Raw genomic sequence first — 27,380 nt, 5'->3', positions numbered from 1 at the left:
ATTTTAGCCGGCTGATTGCGCGACACCTTAAGCGCCTTAGGTCTAATATTAGTGCGGTTCCGAAACACGGATACTTTTTTTGGCGAACGCTTTAAATTGTCGTGAAGACTGGTGAAAAACTGTTTACAACACGGGTAGAAATAGACTGCTTAAGGATTCATAACAGTGACATTGAAAGAAACAGAAACTATTTTCAGAATGTGCTTAATTTTCCTTCGTATGCTTTCTCTAGAGGGTCCTCGTAGGAATTTGTTGTTTTATTATAGGCCACTTGAACACCCCCGATGTCTATCGCAGGACCACGCGAGCAACTTAATCAACTTACAGCTTATCTGGACGGGTCAGCCATATACGGTTCCACAGAGGATGAAGCCAAGGCTCTGCGTAGCTTAACAGAAGGTATGTACCCTGAGCGACCCCGTATGTATTTTCGCTAAGCGACCATGAGCTACTGTATAGCACAGAAGTATTTTTAATAAGGGAGTAATTACTCATTGACATCCACCCGAGCGCAGCCAAACGGCTACAGAGGAAAGCTATACAGCTTTCTCAGAAGCTTCGTAGTTAAAGAAAAATTCGTCCTGGTCTCGGGTTCGAACCCGGGACCGGGACGAATTTTTCTTTAACTACGAAGCTTCTGAGAAAGCTGTAGGGTGTTTCACCTAAGACTTTCTGCAATTTTTAAAAATAAGCTATTTGAATTATATGCGCGCTTTTTCTGGCATAGCATTGTCAGTGGTTTAGTAAATCATAATTCAACTAAGACGTGCTAACTAGCAGGCTTGTTTACCAATATTTAATTGTTAACTTTTAAACTATTGCCGTTGGGCTCCTTAATTATTGAGAGGCATGCAGCCCACCGTAAGTAATGTCCATATCCGTTTTTAGAATTTTGAGAACGCGATTATCCTCGGCGCTGTGGCCCAACAAATTTCGCCTACATCGCGCCAAAATGCATGCGGTTTGAGAAGCTTGCAGGCAAAGCAACCTCTCCAGTGAACCTAACTCGTCGAAATAGCCAAAATTTGTTGGGCCACAGCGCCGAGGATAATCGCGTTCTCGAAATTCTAAAAACGGATATGGACATTACTTACGGTGGGCTAGATGCCTCTTAATAATTAAGGAGCCCAACTGTAATAGTTTAAAAGTTAACTATTAAATATTGGTTAACAAGTCTGCTAGTTAGCACGTCTTAGTTGAATTATGATGTACTACACCACTGACAGTGCTATGCCAGAAAAAGCGCGCATCTAATTCAATTAGCTTATTTTTAAAAATTGCAGAAAGTCTTAGGTGAAACACCCTGTATAGCTTTCCGTTGTAGCCGTTTGGCAGCGCTCGGGTGGATGTCAATGAGTAATTACTTCCTCATCACAAATCTACTCAACCTTGGGGAATTCCTCTAAACATTTGACCAACAGAAGACTTTTTTTCATTTTTTGGAAGCCAAAGCGAAACTAACCTAGTTACTTGGTGGCCGGAAGTTGGAGCCTCAATGACGGGCATGAATTCAAACCAAAGAGCCGGCGGCTAACAAAAAAATAAATATTATACTAATATTGACACCCAGAAGTTGAGCAGAGTCAGTTAAAAAGAAAAAAAAACTCGCGGTAATAATCTCATAGTTGGAATCTGAATGTTGAAATGAACTTAACCGAGATAAAAATGCGGAAAGAGAGAGAGAACCGGCGTATTCAACAAAATGCGGAAAACTGATCACAGACCACATTAGCTCAAATTCAAGATGAACGAAACATAAAGTTCTTACTCACTGGGCGTAGTCTGCCAGATAAAACGATCTAAATTGGTATGAAGTAGAAATAAAAATAAAACCTCTGTCGAGGCGTGCAGAGGTTTGCGGTCTTGCTACTGCTCAGAGAAGTCCGATCCAAGTGTGCTAAGCGTTCATTGCAAATCCGCCCGTATGCAAACGTGCGCTTTGCGAATATGCCCTCGGTTGGGTGATGGAAACTACGGCGCGAGGAAGTGCCGTGCTTCCATGTGGGTGTGGAGCATTAATGGTGCAATAGGTGTCGTCCAAGTAGAGCTTAGAAAATTGTTTTGAACTCTTTTCAAGTAATATACCATTACGAGGAGGAATGTTCTGTGGCACTTTTCAGGTCGCCTGGCGTCTACCTTCTTCAGCGATAATGAGATGCTGCCCCAGCAGCCCGAAGGGGTACAGGCATGCATCGGAGACGGTGTCTGCTTCCGAGGAGGTGAGGCTAGGTCTGGCCACGTGATCAGCATAAAAATATTTGATTTTTTTCATTATTCCTCTTCATATGTGAAGCGATCATAGCAGCCTGCTATAAATCCCCGACACTTAATCCGCTACGGTCTCGAACCACTGCGGCATTAACCATCCTTGGACTAAGCTTTTTACTGTGGCTTGTACTGAAAATAATGTGATGCACTGTAGTAACGCATCAGTGTTTACAGCTGGGGAACATAACATTGGTTAGCACTGAAGGAATCTGCAATGCATATGGATGTTATGTTCTATAAGTTATAAAATTTAACAGACCTGTCATTCGATATATATGTCTAAGGAACTGACCATCACATACATAGAAATATTTTTTTGCGTTTTGAGCGTATATTTGCACTATTTTTTATGCTAGATAGCGAAAAACCTCATCTGTCAATCCATCCTATTATCCCGATAGCTAGAAGTATCCACTCGGAGGGGGTAAGTAGTCAGAAACCCGTCCTTTTATCGATGAATTCAGGTGAAGTTTAGTAATAATCCAGACCTCTGTTTTTAATTAAGTTTTGTATTCGGAAAGAAATGTTTTCTGCTGCAATGCTCGAAAACAGAAAAGAAAAGCGGTGACATAGATTCGATTCACTACCACAATAAAAGAAATTTTACCGTTGCCCTTTTGACCATGGTTATGAAGTGAGCCGATTCGCTGACACGTGATGAGAAGTCCCAACATATCCTGGTAGAAGCATACCACATAACCAAGGATGCGGAGACTTGTTCTCGAACAGTATGTCACAATGCAACAATGAAATGTTTCTTTTGTTTTGCTACTGCGAGAGCATGACATGACTGACCGGCACGAAAATGCTATGGCGCCCAAACTGTTTCTCTGTTACAAAACTCGCGATTTCTGGAAACGGTTTGACGTCATCAAAGGTGGCGAAGTACCGAAGGTTAAGAAGGTAAAGTAAAGTGCTCTTAAACCTGCAACAACTGCAATGAAATCAAATAGAACTGGAATAAAATTATCACAGAGTTAAAATAAAAATGGGATCGTATTGCAGTGCTTTAGAATTTATCTCGCATAAGTTCGTTAAGTGCCCCCGGTAAATTTTAATCTGGCTTCTCGCATTAGAGATGTACTGCTCTCGTCCACCGGTCAGAACACCCGTTTTTTAAGACTGGTTATGTGCAAAATGTTTCGCTTTAAAAACTTAGATAATTCTTAGTTAACGCCCAGCCCACAAGGCTGAACAGCTGGCAGAATGGCGGTGCCTTCAATCTCTACATAAGCAATCATCTCCGCTACCAGTTTCCAGAGCTGCATCTCTTCCAAACATAAAGAGTTTCATCTTTTGTGTTTCCTTTTTCTTGGCTATGTATCAGATTTATTAACGAGATGGTTTACGTTTGAGAGGCACACGGGGTTCCGGAGCGTTTTTACAGTATTCGAGTTTGGAACTCACACAGCACTGTACCGTTTGTGACGCGCAGGCGACGCCCGCGTCAACGAGCAAGTCGGTCTGACGGCCATGCACACACTGTGGATGCGCGAGCACAACCGCGTAGCCGCCGAGCTGCTGCGGCTTAACCCGGGGTGGAAGGACGAGATCCTTTACCAGGAGGCGAGACGCATAGTGGCAGCAGAGTTTCAGCACATCACCTACAACGAGTACCTGCCCATACTGCTCGGTGAGTCTCATTTCAACACTCATATAGAGTGATAAATTGTTCGTTGGCCACGGAAAGGAGACTATGCACATATTTAGGAACAGATCACATAAGTCGAGTAAGTGTAACCTATCTCCTTAACAAACTTAATTTTCCTTAATTTCGATTCCTTAATACACTTTCAACTTCAACTACAACTTCAACTGCTTCAGCGCTGTTGCTTAACTGTAGAAAGGACATCCGCTGCCAGTATGTCACGCAGCGCAAAATTAGCTACGCCTATCGGGTCAGGTACCTAATGCCGCATGTTTTCAACCGATTACTTGGCAACCTCCTGAACAGCGATATTTTGTTTCTGTCCAGCCGATTATTACTTTTTTTCTTTCGCATGAGGGGCGCGGTGATGTATCGCTCTAAGTCTAATGCTATAAACGTTATTGCTAGGTTGAACAGCCATGCCGGTCATGTAACCAAACTACTGGAGCAATTACAGTTATTTATCGCGCAGATTTGTAAATAAGGTGGTAAAATAATTTTGCAACTTAACTTCAACTCACGCGCGGGCATTGCAGGTCGCGATCTGATGAAAGAGTTCGACCTGCTCCTTACACCCTCCGGCTACAGCGGCAGTTACGACCCTCAGCTCAATGCCGGCATCGTCAACGTCTTCGCAACAGCCTCGTACCGGTACGGACACTCGCTGGTGCAGGTCAGTGAATGAACGCCGAGATAATGTCGAGTGGGTCGTCGCAGTCGCTGCGGTTATTAGGTTTTAGCATGCCAAAGGAACAGCATTGCGCTATGAACAGTTTCACATACACCAAAGTGATAGTGTGCAGATGACTTCGAATTTCGGAGCTTTGAAAATTATGCCTTCTGTTCGCCCGCGCATGGCACCTCTACGACCTGGCCACTGGAGTCGCGAGGCAGATGTGCGCTTTCGTAATTTGGCGTAAATGACAAAACCTGCATTGCTGACGTATTTCTCGCGTCATGCTCATCCTTTAAATGCTTTTCTCGAAGGTTACAAATCTCAACTGCAGCCATTGCGTACAATAACGAAGTGAACATAAAGGATCTCGACAAGGATTAATGACAACATTCATAAGAAAATTGTAATGACCGTCGCTCCTATTTAATGCGGATGCAGTGAAACTGCAAGCATATCTCGAACAAAATAAAACAATGTCCCCGACTTTGCCTCCTAATCGTAATTGCTGACGTTTATCTCGAATCGACCGTCTTCTTGGTAGCGGAAGCTACGTTTTGTTTCACACTTCTGAGAGCAGTCATATTCCTTCAGGACCTCCCGAAATGCTGCTGGATTTCAGACGCAAATCAGTGTCCCTTTCCCGCGCGCTAGACGACATTGAACTTCAGTATGGTATTTTTAGAGCTCAACCATGCTGCCTCTAATTGCAGTTTTGCCCTTTAAGTGAAATTAGTAATTTAGCTCACCACACGCCAAAGAAGTGTCGGAAGATACAGCATTAACACCTCTTTTTGGGTTTTATCAGATATGAAGGATAAGTACGCACATTTAGTTGCGCACGTAATGAGTTGCAACGGTTGCGACGCTCGGTTAAACGAGACAAACATTCTCTGCAAGAGCACGGATAAAACTGCACGTGTTAGTCTGGAGGCTTTCTACATCAGGAAATTTGGCTGTAAGTGTGTCAGCACTCCATCTTTATCTCTTTTTGCCTCTGAGTTCAATTTCCTAGATTGCGCTATCAGGTAACTTTTCTTTTTATTTTTGCGACTTTGGGCTGCCTGCCTGTTTGTGCGATCCCAGATAGTTGCCTTTGTTCACTTTCACTTTCTTGTCACCCTTCTTTCCCCTTGAAAACTCACCTTAGGTAAGGCGCTTCCTGTCTTCAATGAAGTTTCAGTTGTGAGTCAGCGCTTTTGTCTCGTCCTCGTTCCTTTCTTGTGGTTTGCATGGTTTGGCGCTATTTTTTCCTCTAATTCAAGTGTCGGAGGATAAGAGTACACTGGGGAATGGATGTTGTTTCTATGTTCGCAAACCTACCTGATATTTAAAGCATCTAACTTTCCTGGCTGCAGGGCAACATTGACCTCATCAACGAGGACGGCTCGGTGCACAAGCGGCTACCCTTGGCGACGCAGTTTTTCAACCCTGCTGAACTGGTGCAGCCGGACAACCTCGACAGGTTCTACCGCGGCCTCATCAGCCAGCCAGCACAGAGCTACGACGGCTTCATGTCGGAGCAAGTACGCACAATGATAGAGTTCAGAGCACCGAGTGCCTTTCAAACGATAAAAAAATTCTATGAACCGAGCAGATTCAGCGCTGCTAAATAAGGAATCTCAAGTAAGAGTTAAAAAAGGGTGCAACGGTACCCGATCTGTAATAAGGGAGTAATACCCATTGGCATCCACCCAAGCGCAGCCATACGGCTGCAAAGGAAAGCTATACAGCCTTCTCAGAAACTTCGTAGTTAAAGAAAAATTCGTCCTGGTCCGGGGTTCGAACCCGGGACCACCGCTTTATCGGAGCAGTCGCTCTACGAACTGAGCTAACCGGGACGGCAAGCTTATGGTAGGGCGAGAGCGAATTGATGGTGGATGCCAATGAGTAATTACTCCCTTATTACAAATTTACTCCACATTGGGGGATTCCCCTAAACATTTCACCGTACCCGATCTATATTTTGAATAATGATTTATTAGAGCATGAAAGGCTTTGTGCATTGCTGCAGGCACTAGCACAGGGAAGAAACAATAGTCCTAGAGCAAACACAAACAAAGCTGACAATCTAAAAAATCTATTTTTTTTTCTTCTCTATCCTAAGTGTATGTCATTCTATATAGCTACCTAATAAGGTCCTCTTCAATGCCTACAGTTTGCAAATAGATAGGTTTCTTTGTTGTTTCTGTAAAGTAACCTTCAGCTGTCGTCTGTTGTCTGAGGATGGGCGTCAAGGTTTGGCAACCGTTAGCTGCGCCATCGATTGCAGTACTTATCTCTAAGAGAAAAAAATATTTGCGGAAAATCACTACAAAAACCACCGGTCGGTTAGAGGCATACGAAGCGTAGACGACTCAGCCGAATGCGGCGAAGTCATGGGGAAAGTCACGGACGTTTTTTTGCATTTTCTAAGCCGAAATAATATTCCTCATGGTTGATATTTGCAGTATCGCAATACTAACCATAAAGTTTGATTCGCTTAAGAATTTAAACATGGTGCAGCCCCAGGTAGGGCTTCTGAAAGAGTAAGAAAAAAGGAAACAGCAGTTAAATAGAAACTCAAGGAAATCATGCCGATCACGAAAATATATAAAACAGGATAAGAAAAGCAAAGACAAAATTAGAGAGAGGCAGTAAGAAGAAATTAGTTAACACGTAACAAAATAAATGCGATGCAATACTACAGACCAGCTCAGAAATCATTAGTGAATGAAATTAGGATGAAAGATAAGATTAATGGCAAGCATTAGATTTTTACAGGAATTAGGTGCATATGTGAAAGCCTACTTCAGCAAAAGCTATCTTTTAACGATTTTTTTTAATATTGTTTCTGAGCTTATGCTTTTCCCATGGAGAGGTTACCCTTTCTTTAAGCCAGCGTGCCAATATTGTAGTACGCACCCTGCAACAGAGCCCCTGGTCTGCCTCTCTCGCAGTTGACCAACCATCTTTTCGAGCCGCCGGGCTTCGGTTTCGGTGCGGATCTGGCGGCGTTCAACGTGCAGCGCGGCCGGGACCACGGCATTCCCAGCTACAATGACTGGCGGGAGTTCTGCGGCATGTCACGCATCACCGACTTCTCTCAACTGGCGGATGTCATGTCCCCTCAGGCGGCTCAGTCTTTCGCGCAAGTATACAGGTAAGCTTAGCTATTGATGTTTCAGGTCGAACAGAAGCAATAACTCGGTGGTCTGAAAGCCAAACGTGCACCATCGATGACCAAAATATAACTCAGAATTAAATGTTTTATCTGTACGATAGCTATGCTCCTTCAAGAATCGACTTGCCGCTCAGGCTCCTAGATGGTGGCAGGCCAGAAAGACTTCGTTTTCTCATGGCGGAGGAGGTACTGTCAATAATAACAGTTTTCTAAATAAATGGCGGGACGAAAACTTAAAAAAAATATGGCATGAGAGCTATAGTTACTCGTGTTGCCCGCAATTTGGTATACGCATAGTTTCCTCTCCTAGCTAGTTTCTTGAACATGCCAGCAACCTTAAGCACATACAAGAATTCATTTAGTGCGTAGTCTGCTTCCAGCAACTGAAAACTATGGTAGAGGCGTTATTTTTTTTTTCACTAAACAAGGTAGACGCACATATTTTCCAACATTTTACTGCAGTAATATGCTCACTGTCATCCATACAAGTGCAAGCCTTGAAAGTACTCACACATTTGTTTGAAACTCTACATGTCGAAAATATCTCAAGCCTCTGCATTACTTCGAAGCTCCAAAAGGTCAACCCTTTGGCACAGGTAGTTTATTAAGGTGGTTCGCGTACTTACTTTTATTATGGGTTAAAGTAGGGATATAGACGCGACTTGATTAAGTGTTTTGCGTATATTGAAAAATAGTTAACAAACTATTACTACAATCACCTTTTGCGGAGCACTTCGAAGGAAAACTTTACTGCTTTATAGGGCACCATTGATGCCCTAAGAAGGTGAGATTGTCTTATCAAGAGTCATTTTCTGTAGTTATCATTTACGAAAGAGCTGCGAAAATCTCAACTGACCTTTAGACAGAATAAAATAAACTTTGATACCTCAAGGTATGTCACAAGTTCTTGGCACCAAATGGCCACAGGTAACGAGAATATTTAACCAAACAGCACAGAGATTTAGAAGGGTGATTTTAGGAACGGACAGCGCAGTGCTTCTTGGTCCTGACTTCGAATCATCAGCTATGACTTCTGGTTTCACTCGTTTCTCTTCAACCTTTAACAGCAAAAAAGCCACTATCCTCGTTCGTTCCTTGCATAATAAGTGCCATGAAAAAAAGGAGCAGTCTGTCTTGTACCTTTCCATGTTTGAAATACATGGCGGAATAGCCGAAATACGTGATATATTGCTGAAAAGAAAGGGCAGTTGCTCTGCACGATTGGGCGCTCACGCGGTGCATATGTAAAGCAATTGTAGATGTCTTGAGAATGTTAAGTACCATTTGTACGAGCTCGTGCTAGTGTACCACGCCTAAAATGGCTGCCATAGTGATTTGTGTTCCATGATGCATTTTGATTAACCTACCAGTAACGAAATTTTTCTGCAGTTTTGGTTGGAATCCATAATCTGTGCTTTTCGCCACAGGCACCCGGATGACATTGACTTGTTCGCCGCCGGCGTTAACGAGCGGCCAATAGCCGGAGGAACACTGGGTCCCACGTTCGCCTGCAGCATTGGCGAGCAGTTCCGCAGGTTGAAGAACGGTGACCGCTTCTGGTATGAGAACGGAGGCCTCGAGTCGTCCCTGAATGAAGGTCAGTGCGACGGTGACGACAGTGGTTTGTTGCTTTCGCGTTTGTTTTATTTTATGCGAAGCATACTACTTTAGCTACCACTTCAGCCCTTCACCGTGGTTATGCGCCTCCAAATCACGTGATACATGACGTCACACCCCGTGACACGATGACGTCACGACAGTAGAGAAACGGGGGCCCACCTCGCGCCGTCGCTGTGGTTGTGCGCCTCCAAATCACGTGATACATGACGTCACACCACGTGACACGATGACGTCACGACAGTGGAGAAACGGGGCCCACCTCGCGCCGTCGCTGTGGTTGTGCGCCTCCAAATTACGCGACACGATGATGCTTCGCATTCTCCAGGCTTAACCAAGTTAAGCCTCAGCCTTTTTTTGTTTTTAATATCGGAGATATTGATCTTCGCACATTTTATCGAGCTGTACAGCAAAACGATTTAGCAGAGCTTAAACAAACCAAAATAATTGAGTGGAATTAAAGATGAAGTCCTACAGTCAACAGTGGAATAATGCAGTTTTCAATATTTAATATTTTACGCTAAAGAACAAGGTATCGGCTATGTAATAAATCGGTCAGCATTGAATATGCTAAGCACAGGTGATGAAACCCAATTTCAAAGGTTTGACGCATTAACATTAAATTGACGATAGAACAGAAAAACCATTTATGAAAATATGCCCTCATTCTTACCATCCATTCTATGCCTATGACTAACTACGGCCTTTCCCATAGAAGCATTTAGTTGCTCCTCGTGACCCGTTTTCAATGCTACTGATGCTGCGTAAAATTTCCAACCTAATCTCAATAGCGTTTAAATATTGGTCGTAAAGTTTACTGGTAAAGGCAGCGCGTACAAGATTACGCTTTGAAATGTGGGGCCGAATTCTATTGCTCCAGGTTAGAGCTGTGGATTTCTTTTCTTTGACACATATCAAAATTTACTCTTTAAAGCTGTCCCGCCAGCAGCCTGTCCGCGTAATTTGGTGTCACTTCGTAGTGGCGCACTGCAAAATTGTTTAGACGTTTAAGAAGTCCACTAACTTAAACGAAATGATTTAGAATCAGCATGCAGAGATCAAAGAGGAATATTTGTAAAGAAAGCTCTCCTTGCTTACCACCTCGTTCTGACGCTGTGTGACTTCGTCGATATGCTCGCTGCATGCGCACAAAGAAGAAAGTAAAAAGGGGGTCTAATTCACGACATGCGCGTACCGAGGACGCAAGGGATGTTGCTGAAATACGCCCGTACGTTAGTGGGATGTTGTGCTCTGGAGAAAAAAATCCAGTACAAGTGAGGTACATTACAGACGATGGCTGAATCAGACGGCACCGCTAAGGGTCACCAACCTACTCCTGCATGCACTCTAGTGCATGCTGCTAGTGCATCTTACTAGGAGCATGTAACACTGAATGACGACATAACGGCGCATTCAAAGCGCGTACGTGGGGAGCACTCACACAAGAATAAAAATCATATAGGCTTCAGCCTATACCAGTCTTTGCCAAAAGTATACAGCCCAAGCAGTCTGCTTCTGAGCCCCGCTGCACGCCTCCTCTTGTATATTCAGGGACCTTAATTTCACGGAGGCAGGAGGAATGGAAGTCCTCAACCCTCCCAAGCTTAGGACTGTCAGATGTGACTAAGAGCCGTGCTGCATGAACTGGAAGTAAACCCCTTGGGCTCTATACTTTTGACAAAGAGTGTACATCTGGTTAAGGTTTTCCCTGACGATTCCAGCCAATTTATTATGACGGAACGTGTTGCGAAAATCAATGCAACAGGGTAATGGGGTAGAAAGGGAACCCATAATTTTGTAGCAACAAGCCTGCCGGTTGCAAAAAGCCAGTATTGGCATTAAAATAAAAAAGAAAAAAAACTTTCAGATGGTGGATGCTCAGCCAGCATGGTACGAAATTGAACGCCATTTTATTAAACCGGTTTTGGTAACTCTTTCACCCCTTGCAAACATATGGCGTTCTTGGATCTCACAAGTTTTCACGTTTTACCTTGCAGTGCAAATTGAGGAAATACGAAAAGCCAGCCTGGCGCGCCTCCTCTGCGACAACTCGAACCTCAAGTTTGTGCAGCCGCTCGTCATGATTCGTGAAAGCAGCTGGTAAGTGTCGCAGCAGCTATTCTTTTATGTAAACAAGACAAATTTTCTGCAATATCCACCGCAGCTAACTGCTCACTGCCGCAGGTTCTAACAACTTCATATTCTCTCACTCTGAAGGAATCCGAAGGTGGACTGTGACGGTGAAGACATCCAGCATGTGGACCTGGACAACTGGCAGAATGAACCAGTCTGGACCTGATATCGGGCCCTGTTCCTGTCGGAAGCTTTTGTCCCCGTCTACCGTTCCTGTCGAGACGGATTTGATCGCCTGATCTTTTCGAAGATTATGCCACAGAATGTGGAATCCAGTGTAAATATCTCTTGCTGTTAGTCCACCCATCGCTAATAAAAAAACCATTCTATGAATATCATCGTGAAGGATATTCAAGTTTTGATAATGAACGCCGCGCATAGGGGGTGGGAAGGGCAACTTGTATTACACATTAGAGGGTTACTAATTAGAAGGACTTGAGCACAATCAAACAGGGACAGCGGTCAAGCGTGCGGTGCAAGTATTTTGACGTCATAACAACTTGCGCATCATTGCAGGTAGCAAAAGGGCCACCGCATTTCATCACCGCTACATACCGTTTTCACAACAAAATAGCGGGGCAGCCAATAGAGAATTTGCAGGGATTTAACGGCGTCAGAGATTTAAATGTGGGGTCAGAAAACGAAGAATTTGTTTTAATTTTCAATTTTTACAACAATAATTCAAGTTTTGCCATCGAAATAAAATAATGAGAATGACCCCAAAGAGAGAAACAATCAATATTTGTCAGGAAAAGTTTTACGCCATTATCTTCATGGGCACTTCAATTGGTCCGTAGGACGCTGATTTCCAGCGGTGGACTATCAGTGACACTGCACGAAGAAACTTGATGAGCAAGTAAGTAGTGCTTGTTATCAGATGGCTGAAAGAAACCACAGCACAAGACAAGGAGGGATCCTGAATTTTCTATAGCGATCTTGGGCAAAAGGGCGACAAAGCACGCTACGCAACGTTCGAACGGTTCAAATGATTTTGGACAAAGCGTGCTGTCAGTAGTATAGATTGCTCAAGGACGGTGTTGGTGTAGCCGAGAGATTCGCACAGAAAAAAATATCAACAGAATTTCAGATACATTCACCTTTTGCGCTTGTACCTTCAGTACACTTATGCAAGCACCTTTTGAAAGGAAGAGCTTTCTGAGCTAAAGGGTTCATCGATTATTTGTTGTTTGAAAATTGCTTGCCGTTTTTTTACTGGTTATTCTCAGGTAAGAAACAATTCATTTCAGGGTGAAAGACCCGGTGATTGAAATTTCCAGTTGTGCCTTTTACATGAATTAGAGGGAAAAATAGCGCCAAACCATGCAAACCACAAGAAAAGAACCAGGACGAGACACAAGCGCTTGTGTCTCGTCCTGGTTCTTTTCTTGTGGTTTGCATGGTTTGGCGCTATTTTTCCCTCTAATTCAAGTATGCACCAACTAGCCCAAAAAGAGTTGTCAGTGCCTTTTACAGCTAGGCGACACCTTTGCTCAAATGTAAATGGCAAAATGTGATTATTTCAGCATTCGATAGCTTAATAGCGTAGGCAAATTCTAGTTTCTTTAATTCTGAGCCATTTAATCTTGCCGCCAAAAGGTGCAACAAAATAAATATTTTAGAAGCGAAAATCTCCCCATATATTGGATTCAGAATGTATCGGCGTTATTTCATCCTGACTAAATCCTTGGTAGCTGCATTTCGAATTCAAAAACTATCTCGAACATTCTGCTTGTAGCCAGCGTACAAGCCCTTCCTCCCACCACACCAAAGCCCATATATGTGTGTCGACAAGAGAAAAATACGATACATTGCAGTAAGAAACTCAGCTTTACAGAGCGCGAGCATTACCTACTTTCATGCAAAGATACGCCGAAATTCTTCGCTCACTCCTTTCAATCTTTCTTGAACCTTCAGAACCATGAATTTTAACCTGTTCAGTGTACTGTGCAGCCAGAAATATTATGCTGGCTGCCTATTGAGGGTATTTTTGAAGATTTTGCAAAAACACTAGTCCGTTGTTTCCTTTCATTGCATAAGAGGTAATGATGTATACGAAATCAAGAGTTTGCAGGGAATAGTTACACAAAAAAACAATGCTGGTGACCGTACCAAAGGGAGTCAGCTTTCGCAGCCCGTATTCAAAGGCAGTAAGTATTCATATTCAGCACAAAGCTGAGGTGTTCGAAACGAGACTATTCACACCTGCAGCATCAGTGTCTTGTCCAAGTTCACCGAAAAACACGAGTTGGCGTACCATTGTTCTGTCCTTTTTCTTGAAGGAATTGGTGAGCGCTATAAAAATACGGAAAAGAGGACGGACACGGACGAACACGGACGAACACGAAAGGGGACGTGTTTTTATAGCGCTCCCCAATTCCTTCAAGTATGTATTTTCAACTAGCCCCAGTAGTAGCTCTTTTGTCCTTTTTTTGGTCTGAATAAAGCCAGCAGCGGCTTAACCTCATAATCGATGCATATCATAAGCAGCACCGAACACACAATAAGGGGAGAAAATTTTCACTGCTGTTAACCAAAATTTTGCAAAATATCACTGCGCCAGAGAATGTTTCCGCTATCTTCACGAGGTATTTACTATGGTTTTTTCGCAATACTGTGGTTTGGCACAGGTGCCAGCAGACAGTGCGTCCTGGGTGGCATCGTATTCTAAAACTAAATATAGAAATCTTTAGCAGGGTTCGCGCTGAATAAGCCAACGAAAGAGCTTCGGTGCTTGCGACTGACAGCGTAACATGAGAGCCCATCCTCCCGTACGCTCACTTAAAAACAAGAAGCTCCTGAACGTGCCTCGGCGGGATCTGCACAGTTGCTTTTCCTAAGAACACACGAGTCTCCGACATACCAAAGCATGGAGTCAGTAAGAAGAAGCACAGGTGCGGCGAGATAGCTGAAGATAAGATCAGTTCAGTTATCGCATGTTGATGTCGGTATATTAAGGCGAAAGCCTTTAATATCTCATACTGTCGTTAGCAGACGCGTCGGCAGACGTGTCGACAGACGCGTCGGCAGATTCGTCCGCCTTTCGGCGTCACTGCTTAAAAGGCTCGAGGTTGCAGCATGAAAAAAGGCGCATCTAGTGAATGCCTAGGCTTCATAAATAAAATAAAAGGAGTAAAGTCAAGAAAAGGAAAATAAAAAATAAAATAAGAAAATAAACAAAAATAAAAATAAAATAAATATGATGTGAAAATAAAAATAAAAAACAATAAAATTAAGAAAAGGAGCAAAAAGTAAATAAGAACAAAATATGAAAAATAAAAAGTAAATAAAAACAAACAGTGGGCAGGAAACGCTTTCGCCTTGCAGCAGTTTAGAGAGCCAAAGTGCCCCCTGAATTTTTTCCTTTAAGTTCACAATATCAATATCCTTCATCGCACGGAAGCAAGCTTGCTCGGAATGGGTTTCCTGAGGGCAGAATGAAAGCGAGTGGCTCAGCGATTATAACTTTTGATTTCGAAGCTTATTTCGGCTTCAGGATGCGCTCACCGACTTGTAAGCGTCTCGCATATAAATCATCAATACCATCTTCTTCAATCGCAGAGAGCTGGGTTCTGGTACAGCTATTAGCGCCAACACTGACCGCAAGTAAAATGTTGAGAAAAAGAGCGCACTTCTCTTTCTTTTCACAGTGGACAACATTGGCTCATGACAATGAAATCTGATAGGAACACTAAAGACAGCAACGACTTTATGGTTCCTTTTAACTTTTGATATGGGTAATATATGGTGCTGTTTATATATAGGGTGTTTCAACTTAGGCTTTACACAAATTTTAAAAACAGGTTTTTTGGAGTTAGTAAGTGATTAAGTAAGTAAGAAAGTCAGGTAAATAATTGACGCTTTCTGTCTGATTTACGTGAGTGTGCTTGTCAGGAGAAAAGTGCTCAGAGTGCCGTTAGGAGAAGTGTCACTTGTAAGGGCGCGGCGCGATATTCGGTATATCGAATTATTGACGGAGTTGGAGTTCAGGTTACTGCGCGACTCTCCCATGCTTTTTAAGCTAGAATGTTATGGGGACACTCTATGCGATCAATATAGCTAATAATTCGGTATGTATGGTTTCAATATATCCGGGTTCGACTATGACGTGCAGGGAATATTGAACTTTTAGAGCGAATTTGAATAAAAAGGGTTAACGTTCAGCTAAGATTGCTGTTTAGGGTGCCTTTGAACCTTTGCAACTCGAGATAACAACCATGGCGTACGAACGCTGTGGACGTCCCAGCGTTCTGTTTAGCACAAGCTGGCGTCACCTCCTCTTCTTCAGCACATGGAGGGCGCGGGAAAGCTGGGACGCTGCACGCCAAAAACGGTGAAGGAAGGCCGGCACGCTATACAGCAAAGAAAAGTTCGTGATATACAAGGGTCTTTACGAAGAGTTTTGTTACTACCACTGATGAGCCCTCTTAGAGTGCGTTACGCCTGGCGAGAAATGTGTTTCGTGCTTATATTTTGCTCGATGACGAGACGGACAGATAGTAGATGTGTCCGATAGAAGAGGACTCCTCGCTCCACATAAATACCACCGGTGAATGAAATGAGCGGACCTGAAGAGGTGTATGGTGAGCTTTATTTCCCGGAGAAATAGGGGGAAAATTACGTCAGGGCGTTTAAGAAAAAAAGCTGGCTGCTAACACCAATAATCTGCTGAAGAAGGCACCTTCAGAGTGAAGTCAGACGCGCAGCTACAAAACTCACGCTCTTCTGTAACACGACCGTACCTACTACCAGTGAGACACCGCACACCACCTCAGAGGAAGCGAATTTTCTTTAGTTCGCCGTAGTCGAGCCAAATTAGAGGTTTAGGATTCCATCTGCGAAATTTCTCGGCAGGCACGCTTCTGTTAAACCCAAGCTTCACGGCTTCACTCTTCAGGCGCTCTGGATGTGTTCACGATTGCGGTTTCTCGATGAGGGTTCTAGACAATTGCTTCGTTTTGCCTGAAGCAGCCGCTATGAATGCATCCTCGGATCGGAAGAAAAAAGTGAGTTAATGTTCCGCACCAATAGGGCGTAATTTTTTTTTCGCGTGGAAGAAGAGAGCTGCTAGTATATTGATTATTTAATTGCAAATTTGGCAAACTGCGATCTGTATGTGTCACTGTGGAGCATCTCGAGTCAGTTCGAAGAGAATATAGTTAATCTGAAATGAGCTTGAATCGCACAAGCGCTGCCTAAATGATTGAAGAATAAAGAGAATCCGTAATTCTGTTTCCAAAAGTCATTTTGTCGGAGGGATAAGGATCGCGGCGAAACCTCGGAACACAGTTAGTATAAGTAATATATAGAGACCGGAGGGTGATAGGCTTCAGATAATTTCATAATGTCCCCATGAGAGCCCAACTTGTAGAGATTAGAAGTTCCTATCTTGCTCGTAGAAAGCAAGTATTTCGATTAAAAATGCTACAACCTCGAAAGAACATTGTTCCGCATGTTTCACAGCGAATTGATATAGAATATATAGGGTTTTTTACCCAATACTTTTACGCAATTTTTAACAGAGCCTTTCTGAGTTAGGAGTGCTTTCTTCGGCGTATCATTTTCAGCGGCGCAGCACATCAGAATACAGCTAAGATGTGCCAGCTAGAAGTCTCATAAAATAATATTGAATAGATAACTTTATAACTGTAACTGTTATAAATTATTAATTATTGAGAGGCGTTTAGTTACCGTAACTAATATCCATATAAATTTTTGAACTTCGCACCAAAATATATGCGCTTTCGAGAAGCTTGCAGGCAAAGCAATCTCTCCAGTGCACAGAACTCGTCTAAATAGACTATATTTGTTTGGTCACAGCGCCGAGAATAGCCGCGTTTTCAAAATTCTGAAAACGGATCTGAATATTACTTGTGGTGGGCTAGAGCCTTTCAACAATTAAGGAGCTTAACAGTATTAGGTAAAAACTTAGCTATTCGATATCAGTTAACCAGCCTACCAGTGAGCATGTCTTAGCTGTATTGCGATACACTGCACCACTGAGAATGCTATGCGGATTAGAGCGCTCCACTAACTTTTTAAGAACTGTGTATAATCTGAGCTTAAACATCTGTATATGCAATGAAAAATTTGCACCCCGGTTTACCGACTTTCCTGTGATGCAACTGCGATGAGGCATCTGCGATAACAAACTTTGAATTCATTTTGTGAGCATAAGTTCTACAGTTAAAAAAATGCACCGCAGCCTGTCAGCTGCGTATTGCCTGCCACCTGGACAATGTGATGATTCATTTCAGGGGAACCTTTGGATGCTATTTCTAGCAGTAACCTTTTGCTGCTGCCGAATTGGTACAGGTGCATTCCTCGGAACAAAAAGCGGTAAGATAGCACCTTTCCATTTTCTCTTTAGGGTACACCATCAAATATTTTCAGAGCAAAAATCCCACAAGAAACGAAGAAATGGGCCTCCTATTCCAAAATGAAGGAACCCTTTAGCATGGAACTGTCTGGTAGCAGCGTCCTGAAATACGTGTTGTGGAGTGATTGCTTGTGAGGTCAATTTACGGTTTACGGTTTATGGGGGTTTAACGTCCCAAAGCAACTCAGGCTATGAGGGACGCCGTAGTGAAGGGCTCCGGAAATTTCGACCACCTGGGGTTCTTTAACGTGCACTGACACCGCACAGCACATGGGCCTCTGAAATTTGGCCTCCATCGAAATTGGACTGCCGCGGCTGGGTTCGAACCCGCATCTTACAGGGAAGCCACCGCGGCCGCTGTGAGGTTCATTTTGTGTGTCACTTTTTGCAGCGCGCACTTGCGAATTTCTTGTAATATTTTGTTTATTATTTATATGCTTTCATTTTTTCCTCATGCTGGAATGACAGAGAAAACAGAAGTATGCCAAACGAAGGAGTGCGTGGATAAGGGTAAGTGCTGCTATTAGAGTAAAAAAATATTACTGGGTGAACCGAACCACTTGGCGCTGCCCTGAAGCTTCAGCACCCTATGGCAAACAACGTCCTAGTGTTTCGCCCCTCCTTTGTCTTGCGGTAGCCGTGGCTTGACATGAATACACTTCCTGATCGCGGCTTTGCTTTTTATTGCGAAAGCAATACTACTCACACTTTCAAGCCTTCGCTTGACCCGGCTGCAGTTACGTTTGACCTTTAGCGGAGTGAATATGGGCGACCAACTCGCTCCTTCAGATAGCCCGGTTGCAGTTACGCCGTGCCGCGCACCTGTGGCGCTACTGTCGCTGTAACGACATACCATACCATACCATCTGTCGTGGCCGCTAGTGAGAGAGTAACGACAGTTGCGCAAGCCACACCCAGGCTGTCATGTCTTCATTCACAGCGATTGTCATTGCCACACCGAACGCGGTCACTGGGACTACTTGCTGATATGGAGTCTTGCTGATATGAGGCGACGGCTTTGGGGTTATCGTCTTCCCCACCGATAGGCCCTTCAGACGTGAACTGAAGTCCACTTTCGAAAAAATTTCGCTTTCAGTTTTTCTTTTCTGATATGAGTACTATCAGCAGCACAATAAAAAATTGGCGGGGGCTTAGCTTTGGTTAAGCCTGGTAGGTTGCGAAAGCAAAAGCGCAGCGCCTCCAACTGAAGGAACGCAGTGCGCCGCGTCTACAGCTCACGCGTGGCTACCGGCCGCCGCTGCGCGACGACTGAAAGCGTCTTCGGTCAAAGCACCGTGGCAGCTCCGCCGCGCCCATGCTAACCGCGCGAGCTGGGGCCCTGTCTCTCGGTCTGGCGCGACGTCACATGGTCACGTGACAATGGTGTGTGCGCGCGCCCCCTCGCGGCAGCTGCGCAGTGCGCCGTGGCAGCTCCGCCGCGTCCATGCTAACCGCGCGAGCTGGGGCCCTGTCTCGCGGTCTGGCGCGACGTCACCACAGAGGTCAGCTAAAGGTCAACGGTGGAAGCGCCACGACCACGCTAATGGCTCGAAAGTGAGAGCAGTATTGCTTTCGCAATAAAAAATTTTTTGCCCTTCCACATGAGTATATGCACCTTCCATCAGGACTTCCTATATCCACACTCTGACCCAAAGCTGATTACAGGCTCATAGTTACACTTATTTTCAGAGAGTCGGGCGTAACAAAAAATAAGCGCTTTTCAGACGCGAGAAGTGCTGAGAGTAGGAAAAGAAAAGAAAACGAAAACGCACCAGTAGAAGCTATTTATGACCTATCGAAAAACGCGCAGCCCTTCAAACTGAGAAAATTCTCTCATTTGGCATGGCAGTCTCGAGGTGGTCCTTTGCGGAATTAATCTGATTGCACCGCATTTATTTTCCTGCACATTTGAGGGCTCTGCACGATGTATACAAGAATTTAATAGTACGCAGCGGCTGCTAACGTTTGGTCGGATATCCCGGATATGGCATCAGGAGCGGCTATATTGCACTACCAACTTTATTGTAAGGCAGCGTGCCAATTGCTGTAATTGCAGAGCATCCAATCGCTTCTCTCCAAATCCTCAATTACGTATTGGTGCATAAAAACGCAGGCTTGATTAGATACGCTCCTCTGTTTTCGGGCTGAGAACGCAGTGATATTTCGCACTTCAGCCAGCGCTGGTTGCTGGCAATGTTTTCTAAGTCGTACTCAGATTAATGTCTAAGATTTGCAGGCAGCGGGATAAATACAACTGCTGTGGCATCAGATACGTCCAATAGCACTGACATTGACGAAATGATGTGAAAATATGTGCGTAAAAAGAAACATTATGTATATTTATCAACTTTCCAATATTAAACTTTTTTCAAGAGATTGAACCCGCATAGTTGTGCGAGAAATTGTGCTTGCGTAGCTGTACCAGACTGCTTTAAAAATTAATTAATTCAGTCAATAAATTACCTATATAATTAACAGTTTCGTTGATTTAGTTGGACGTAAATGAATTGAATTGTTTATTTGAATAATTCAGCAATTAAATATTTCTGCAATTAGATTAAATTGCCGATTATTATGCGAGGTAACAATAATTTAACTGCGTCTAATGAACTAAATACTCATTTAATGATCATTTTCCCGAATAATTACTCATTCATGCTAATTAACTATTTATTCAACTATTCTGTTAATTATCGCTATAGTGGATGATTCAGAGTTCGTGCGGACACGCTCTGCCGACCGGTTCTGTACAAGCCAGACATGAGACAGGAATTGTTGCCGCATTAAAACAGTGTCCTTCCTGCTTCAAAACTTGTAAACACTCTACCTTTGCAGCTAAATTCATACTCGCGAGTATCGACAACAGCGCGGACCCATGCGACGACTTTTATTCCTTTGCTTGCGGTGCGTTTTTGAAGCAAAACGTCGATGCGATCTTTGGGCGCAACCATTATGCGGACGTGCAGTTAAAGGCAATTGGCGACTGCGAAGGTACGTGGCAAGAGTTTTTTATATTCCACTAATAACATCAGAAATGAAAAGTGGGGCTTATGAATCACCTTCGCTGCGGGCTGGTTTCAGTACTGGAGGTGGTTGTATTCGTAACTAATACACGCTGTTGTTACTCGTTCAGCCTGTATTAATTATTACTGCTCCTATCGTGACCACTTGGCATTCCTTGGACACAAGAAAGTAATTTCCACATTTAAATGCGCATTAAAAGAATGCATAAGTCGATTATGCCTGCTTATCTCTTGCAGAGTACAGCAAATGTTTTGTACGGACGGCTGAGATGGAGCTCAAATGCTTTTATTCACTTCATGGGGGCTGCAGAGCCCTGGGTCTCTAAATTAGGCGCTTTAAGTTTTGTGTTGTAGTGTAATTTATCCGGGGATGTTGCGGAACGACGTCATGCAAGCCTACGATGCAGTATCGTAGCAAAATAATTTGTCCTCTAATAACATGCGCGCGGATATCTAACGGCACGGACTCAGTTGTAATTAGAAAACGAATATATATGAATTGAGTTTCAGGAATATTGATTTCTATTGATATATAAAACACGGATATTAAGTGCTGTATTTTCTCATCAACTAGAATTGATGAAAGAGGTACGACTCTACGCTGGAGCCCAAAGCGCAACCGAGAAAGCTGCCCTTCTGTACCGAAAGTGCACAGGAGACGGTATGTATAAAAAAGCGAATTTTGGTGAGATCGCCTGTTATTTCGTATAAGTAGGTTCACCCTAAACACTGATAAATCTTTAAGGCACAGCAGAAACGGACTATTATAGACGTATTTTCATTCACGGGACGATTCCGGCGCATGCGCAGTAGCATGGACATGGCCAGGGCTTCCGGTACAGCGGTGTACTCTACGCTAGTATGGCTTCGCCCTGCTAAGTGCCTACAGCCTTTTGTCAGTTGAAGGGTGAGGAGAAGAAATGTATACTTTCTGCTAAATACCTGATCGCCTTATTTGCACAGGAGTCGACATCGTTTAATTAGAACAATGTTTGCGAAATTGATAATTATGATAAAAGAATTTGGAGCAAACATTAACGCCAATTGATGACTATAGACCTCTAAGACTCACAATCTCATAAGTACAGGTGCGGCCAGAATAATACGGAGCACAGGAAGGGTCGCGGAGTAGCGGAAACGTGCTTAAGCGCGCAGCCTAGCAGTGGCGACAGGAACTATCTTAATTTGGACGCGGCGAGATGGCGCCGTTAGCGCGGACCCACTTTTTCCGCAGGCCTATCAACATCACAGCATATAACATGCAATCCCTTGCTCTATGATCGGCTGATACTCTGCTGACAGCGCCATGCGCTTCGTTGCCCCATTTCTCGCATCGAGGAGCGGCGCGCGCTGTAAACGGGCGCAAGACGGCCGTTTTGGCATTACGTGTTGTCTCAGCCCTTCAGTGATAACGGCAGGGTTGCAGCAAAGAGGGGGGCTCGGCGGCAGGCACTCTCGCTGCGCGCGGATAGCCAGGGGTGTCTTTGTTGTGCTGATAGGTGGCGCTTAGATGCAGTTTCTGCTCTGGAGAAATTTAACGAAGAAGATGACACATGTGCAGTGTGTGGTCGATCTGTGGAAAAAATTGAAAACCTCATACTCAAATTTGATGGTATCCATCCGGATGTCGATGCAGGCACAGTCACTCTTCCGAAGGCCCTAGGGTTTAAACATAGCAATGGTCATCTAAATAAATCTGCAGTAGAAGTTAGCAAAAAGCGATTGGAGGATTGGTGGTTGATAAGCAGAGATGTGGCATAAGGTTAGAAGTGTAGGAAACCGTAGGTAAAGAAGATGGCGAATCTTAATGAGAATTGACAACACAGTTGAACAAAAATAAAATAAAGAAAGAAAAGCTGAGCATTGTGGCAACTGCCACCACCCCGTTGCAAAGGGGGCGCTCCTATCTATCCATCCACTCATCCATGCTAGCTTGGCCGCCTTTCGCGTGCTCCGTATTATTCTGGCCGCACCTGTACTTGATAAGAAAAGGCGGCGAAGCGTTTAGAGTGCGGCAAGAAAAACAAAGTGACACAGGGATTGAAACTAAATAACAGAAGGTCGCACACCCTCCTCCTTCTGACCTAAATGCTACATAAAAGTTGTTTCGAAAGAGTGTGATATAAAGTTTTTTGACTGCTGATCAATTTTTGTAAGAGAGGTGTTTATTTTTCTGTACGGCCTAGCAGCCACTGTTTAAAGTCGACGAATTCAACTGCATGAAGCTTAACCTGATGTAGCGGAAAAAATAGAATGGTGCAAGGAAACAAGCTCGAAAACGCCCAGTTTACGGACGGGCGCCAAACTAAAAATCATTTTTTATGCAACAATGACGCATATAATCACACCGTTACATATTAGACGAAAAAAAAAATAAACCGAAAGTGATTCAAACACACCTATAATGCGCATAGTGTAGAAAGCAGTAAAAAGTAAAAAAAACGGCATCGAACCCGTCAGACAGCCAATCTATTCATTAATTTCATCTATTGACCCCGGAAAGTAATATAGCTTCCACAGAAACTTTGTAGTTAAAGAAAAATTCGTCCACGTCTGGTAGGTCTAATCTGGGAGCACCGCTTCACCGGAGCAGTCGCTCTACCAACTGAGCTAACCGGTGACGGCTAGAATATGGTAGGGCAAGAGCGAATTGATCAGTAATTCGAAGTGGGAAGAGGGGTTCCCCTAAGCATTTGATCATCACGGTTGCCTCAAGACGACCATCATCTGGTCGTTAACGCTATCACCACAACCATCAACACATTCACACTAATTCGAGAAGGAAGATTGCGTTTGGAGACGCGAAAAGCGTAAACTTCAATTACTGATTGACAATCATCACATACTTTTCCGGAATAAAAATATAACACTTTAGGAACGATACGTGACGGAATCCAACAGTCACCGATACCAAGGAGCATAGGGGATTTTTTTTAAGTTGTGTTCATCAATGGCAGATTATTCATCGTCATCAACCTCACTAAGCCCACTGCAGGGCACTGACCTCTTGCATGTATCTCTATTTAACCTTGTGCTGAGATTAATAGGGTAAATATTTTAAAGATAATTGACCAGAAAGCAGAAGAAAAAAAAACAATCACAAGTGGAAGGTGGAATTTGAACCTACGACTTCATGATATTCATGATATTATGACATGAATATTATATTATACACGAATATTATACACTTATTTGCTGCAAAAGCGTATTTTTTGTCTCAGGGAGGCGATCTTGAGGTCGGGTGTGTATTATCGCGTGAGAGACACGAAAATCAAAAGTGTCAAAACGAAGGGTTCCCAACTCTACATAATAGGCTCGACGATGTCATGATGTCTTAAACTGATGAAGTTTAGCCGGAGGTCGCGAATAATACCGCTGTGGCATGAAATAGAAATCGGAACAGTAAACTCCGTTTTGCTTAGCGAGAACGAATCATATTTCGTATCACGGAAATGTGTATAAAGACGATGCTGTTAGCTGCTTAACTAAACCAAAACAAGTTAATTACAAAATATTGTCTTCAGATTTGCTATATTTCGCCTGACTGCTAAGAAATCGATTTTTCCTCTATCTTATCTTGGCTTAGGCACGAAAAAAATCCTTGTGTATTATTGTTCCGAGTGAGCGGATATAGGCTGTCTCAGATATCTCTCGGGAAATAAACACAGTCAGAAAGAGAAAGAAGCTTCTGGACTCTCTGGAACTGACTTGATTGTCATATTGGAATTTTTGTTCTTCAACAACAAACTTTTTGTGCGTAGGACTGTGCAGAGTGGGTTGTTATATTACTTGCGACCGCGTTATTGTCGCATTAAAGGTAACAAGTTTTGCGCAGTCGCAAACAGTTCCGTGATATACTTTAGTTGCAGCAAGATCCGAGGTAAAGTCAGGATTTTAAGGTTTGTGTTATAGCCGTTTACCTAAAAGTTATATCGATAAACGGAGGATAAAAATACAAAATGCGCTTGACACCTTGAGCATTGGGGCTACTCAGCGTTACATTTCGAGCGTCTTTTTATTTCAGAACTTTTTCCTCCTTGATGTAAAAAAAAAATTCAAATAACACATTATAATTCGTGTTCTCGCGATGACATATAATTACAGTTACCTGTGGTCGACCGCTGATTGATTCTTTACAGCGATTTCCGAAGGAGAAATTCGGACGGCTATGAGGGAGATTTTTGCTGATGAAGGGTTGGATCTGTGGCCGATTTTCGAGAAGGATGCGGATTCAGCGTCGCAGATCACGAGCCTAGAGGACTTGGCACTGCGCACAGGAATAAGATCATTTGGTGCGCTTACCGTACAAGAGAGCACTCACGGTGGGCGCTTCATACTGGTAAGTTCAATTAAATTCAATTCAATTCATTTATTTCACCCCATATATACATGGTTGGAGCTCTTTGGCAAAAAGCTGCTCGGAGCAGCTTGACGAGGCCCAAGAAACTGTAACAAGGTAGAGCAGTGCCGATACATGACGGTAGGAATATAACAAAAGAAAAAACAATATTATATGCAATATTATATACAAGGAAAACACGGCTACTGTTACAATACAAAAACTGGCTGTGTATAACATATACTGAAACATAGTACATGTTCAAAAAGACCGTCGTAAACGACATAATTACGCAATGAACGTCAGTATTTGATAAAAAAACACATTGATATCAAATTATACAAAGACATTCTAGTATTTTATTGTGCTTTTAGAAATTGTTCCCGCAAGTCACTTCCTGTCGGTCTAGCGTCAAATTTATACTTGTTTAGCAGTGAGGGGAGGCTTTGTTTCAATGACTGGTTCTTATAATTTGTTCGCAAGCAAGGAACGCGCCAGTTTACTGTGTTTAGTGTAGATACGACTGGTTCGAACAATATGCGAACAATGCCTATGGTTCACATTTGGTTGTACCACTTCTTAGAAGCAAACTGCTCGCGCAGTATAGCTCATCCCAATAAAAGAAATATTTAACACCTGGTAAGATGTGCCTGCGCAACGTTACTTGTAATGAGGAAGTCACAAAATTACTCTATTGTATATACCGTATATTGCCGCGCATAAGCCGACGTTTTCTTTAAAAATTTCCTTCCAAAGTTGGGGGTCGACTTATAATCGGTGTGCGGCCTATATGCGGGATCAAAAGTAATTTCGGCTGAGTCGCGGATAATACTACGCCCTGTGCGCTCGTAATTTTATAATAATCTTCAGACACGGTGCGAAAGTGGATCTGCTTAAAACACTTTAGAAAGATGGGATTCGCACATGAAACAATCACAAGAAAGAAGACTGGACGGGCGCATTTTCTTTGTGTGGATATCTGCTAATCAGGGAGGCAAATTTATTTTCCCGTTAAGTTCTTTCAAAACTGTTTCTGTAATGTTTCTCGTGGGTGAAGTGTCCGTTTCTCGAACCACCTACGTAACCATGGTAGTCTAACACATTTTTTTAGCGAGGATCTAACCATTGCTGCGTACGACACTGCACAGAGCCGTCGAATGAGGACTTGGGAAAACGAAAAAAGTGGCAGTGGCTTAGTTCGGCTATGCTAGGATATACATAGTGAAAGACACAGCTGGCCAAGCGAGCGGAGACGAACGCAGCTATGAGGCAAGCGGTATGACGTCATACCCAACGGTGACGGCGGCTCCGCGGCGAGGCGCGCGGTGTGACGTCATGCCAGATGGTGCAGCGAGCGCGCGGCGTCCGCCAGCTGCAGCGGTGGCTAGCAACAGCTCAAGGTCGGTCTCAGTGCCTCCTTGGAGCACCGACAAAGCTAAATCGCGCAGTTCTTGGCCAATGTTGCTTTCGCTACAATATTCAAGGCTACTCATAATTCTGCGATTGGTTTCCAACCCAAGATGTGCGCCGAAGTGGGCGGGTTGAGGAGAGGTCTTGTTAAAAGTACTAGAAGCCAAAAAGCCACACAAGAAAATATCCCTTGACTAACGCTCCACCTCCTGCCAACGTCTAGAATCATCAGCGCTCGTAGAGTTCCTATAAGGTACTTCGCGTGTTTGTCTGTTTGTGCTGTATAGTCATCATGCACTTGAATCGTCGTAAATAGCATTTCTTCCCTCTTTTCCAGTTCGAGCCATTCATACAGCCGCCAATTGAGCTGATTTCAAGGCGAGCAGGAATGAAAATGTTGAAGCAACCCGTGCAAATGCTGATGCCGCATGTCAGAGAAGAACAGTTGGTCAAATACGCAACTTCTTCGCTTGTTTTTCTGGATGAATATATGAAGGTATGCAGTGGTGCCTCGGAAGTTTTTTGAAACGAGTCAAAATTGTGAATTTGAAGGAGAAATCTTAGAAGATGTGTTCTTGAGACACTTAACCACCTCCGAAAGATCTTGGGCAACTGGAGTACTAGGTCCATGGTAGAGAAATGTTAGTCAGGTGGTTATTGATAATCACAAAGAAGAGATAATTTGAAGGGAGGAAAATCACAGGGTGCTTTTCAACGTTTCGACAAGTGA

General features: G+C 43.5%; 1 protein-coding gene across 1 annotated transcript in view; it reads left to right on the top strand.

The window, feature by feature from the left end:
- LOC149328981 (immunomodulatory peroxidase-like) overlaps nt 1–11,817 on the top strand; it is a 29,128-nt gene extending 17,311 nt beyond the window's left edge. The window contains exons 9-17 of the mRNA XM_089560020.1: nt 298–399; nt 2,121–2,219; nt 3,704–3,901; nt 4,453–4,589; nt 5,948–6,115; nt 7,529–7,731; nt 9,180–9,349; nt 11,367–11,469; nt 11,587–11,817. Coding sequence (XP_089416146.1) covers nt 298–399; nt 2,121–2,219; nt 3,704–3,901; nt 4,453–4,589; nt 5,948–6,115; nt 7,529–7,731; nt 9,180–9,349; nt 11,367–11,469; nt 11,587–11,668 — 1,262 coding nt within the window. The 3' untranslated portion in view covers nt 11,669–11,817. The remainder of the gene's footprint in view (nt 1–297; nt 400–2,120; nt 2,220–3,703; nt 3,902–4,452; nt 4,590–5,947; nt 6,116–7,528; nt 7,732–9,179; nt 9,350–11,366; nt 11,470–11,586) is intronic.
- Nucleotides 11,818–27,380: the final 15,563 nt, after the last annotated feature.

The sequence above is a fragment of the Amblyomma mixtum genome, chromosome 9 (assembly GCF_055824585.1).
Source record: "Amblyomma mixtum isolate Tamu chromosome 9, ASM5582458v1, whole genome shotgun sequence".
Lineage (NCBI taxonomy): Eukaryota > Metazoa > Arthropoda > Arachnida > Ixodida > Ixodidae > Amblyomma > Amblyomma mixtum.
This window is presented reverse-complemented; position numbering and strand designations above follow the sequence as displayed.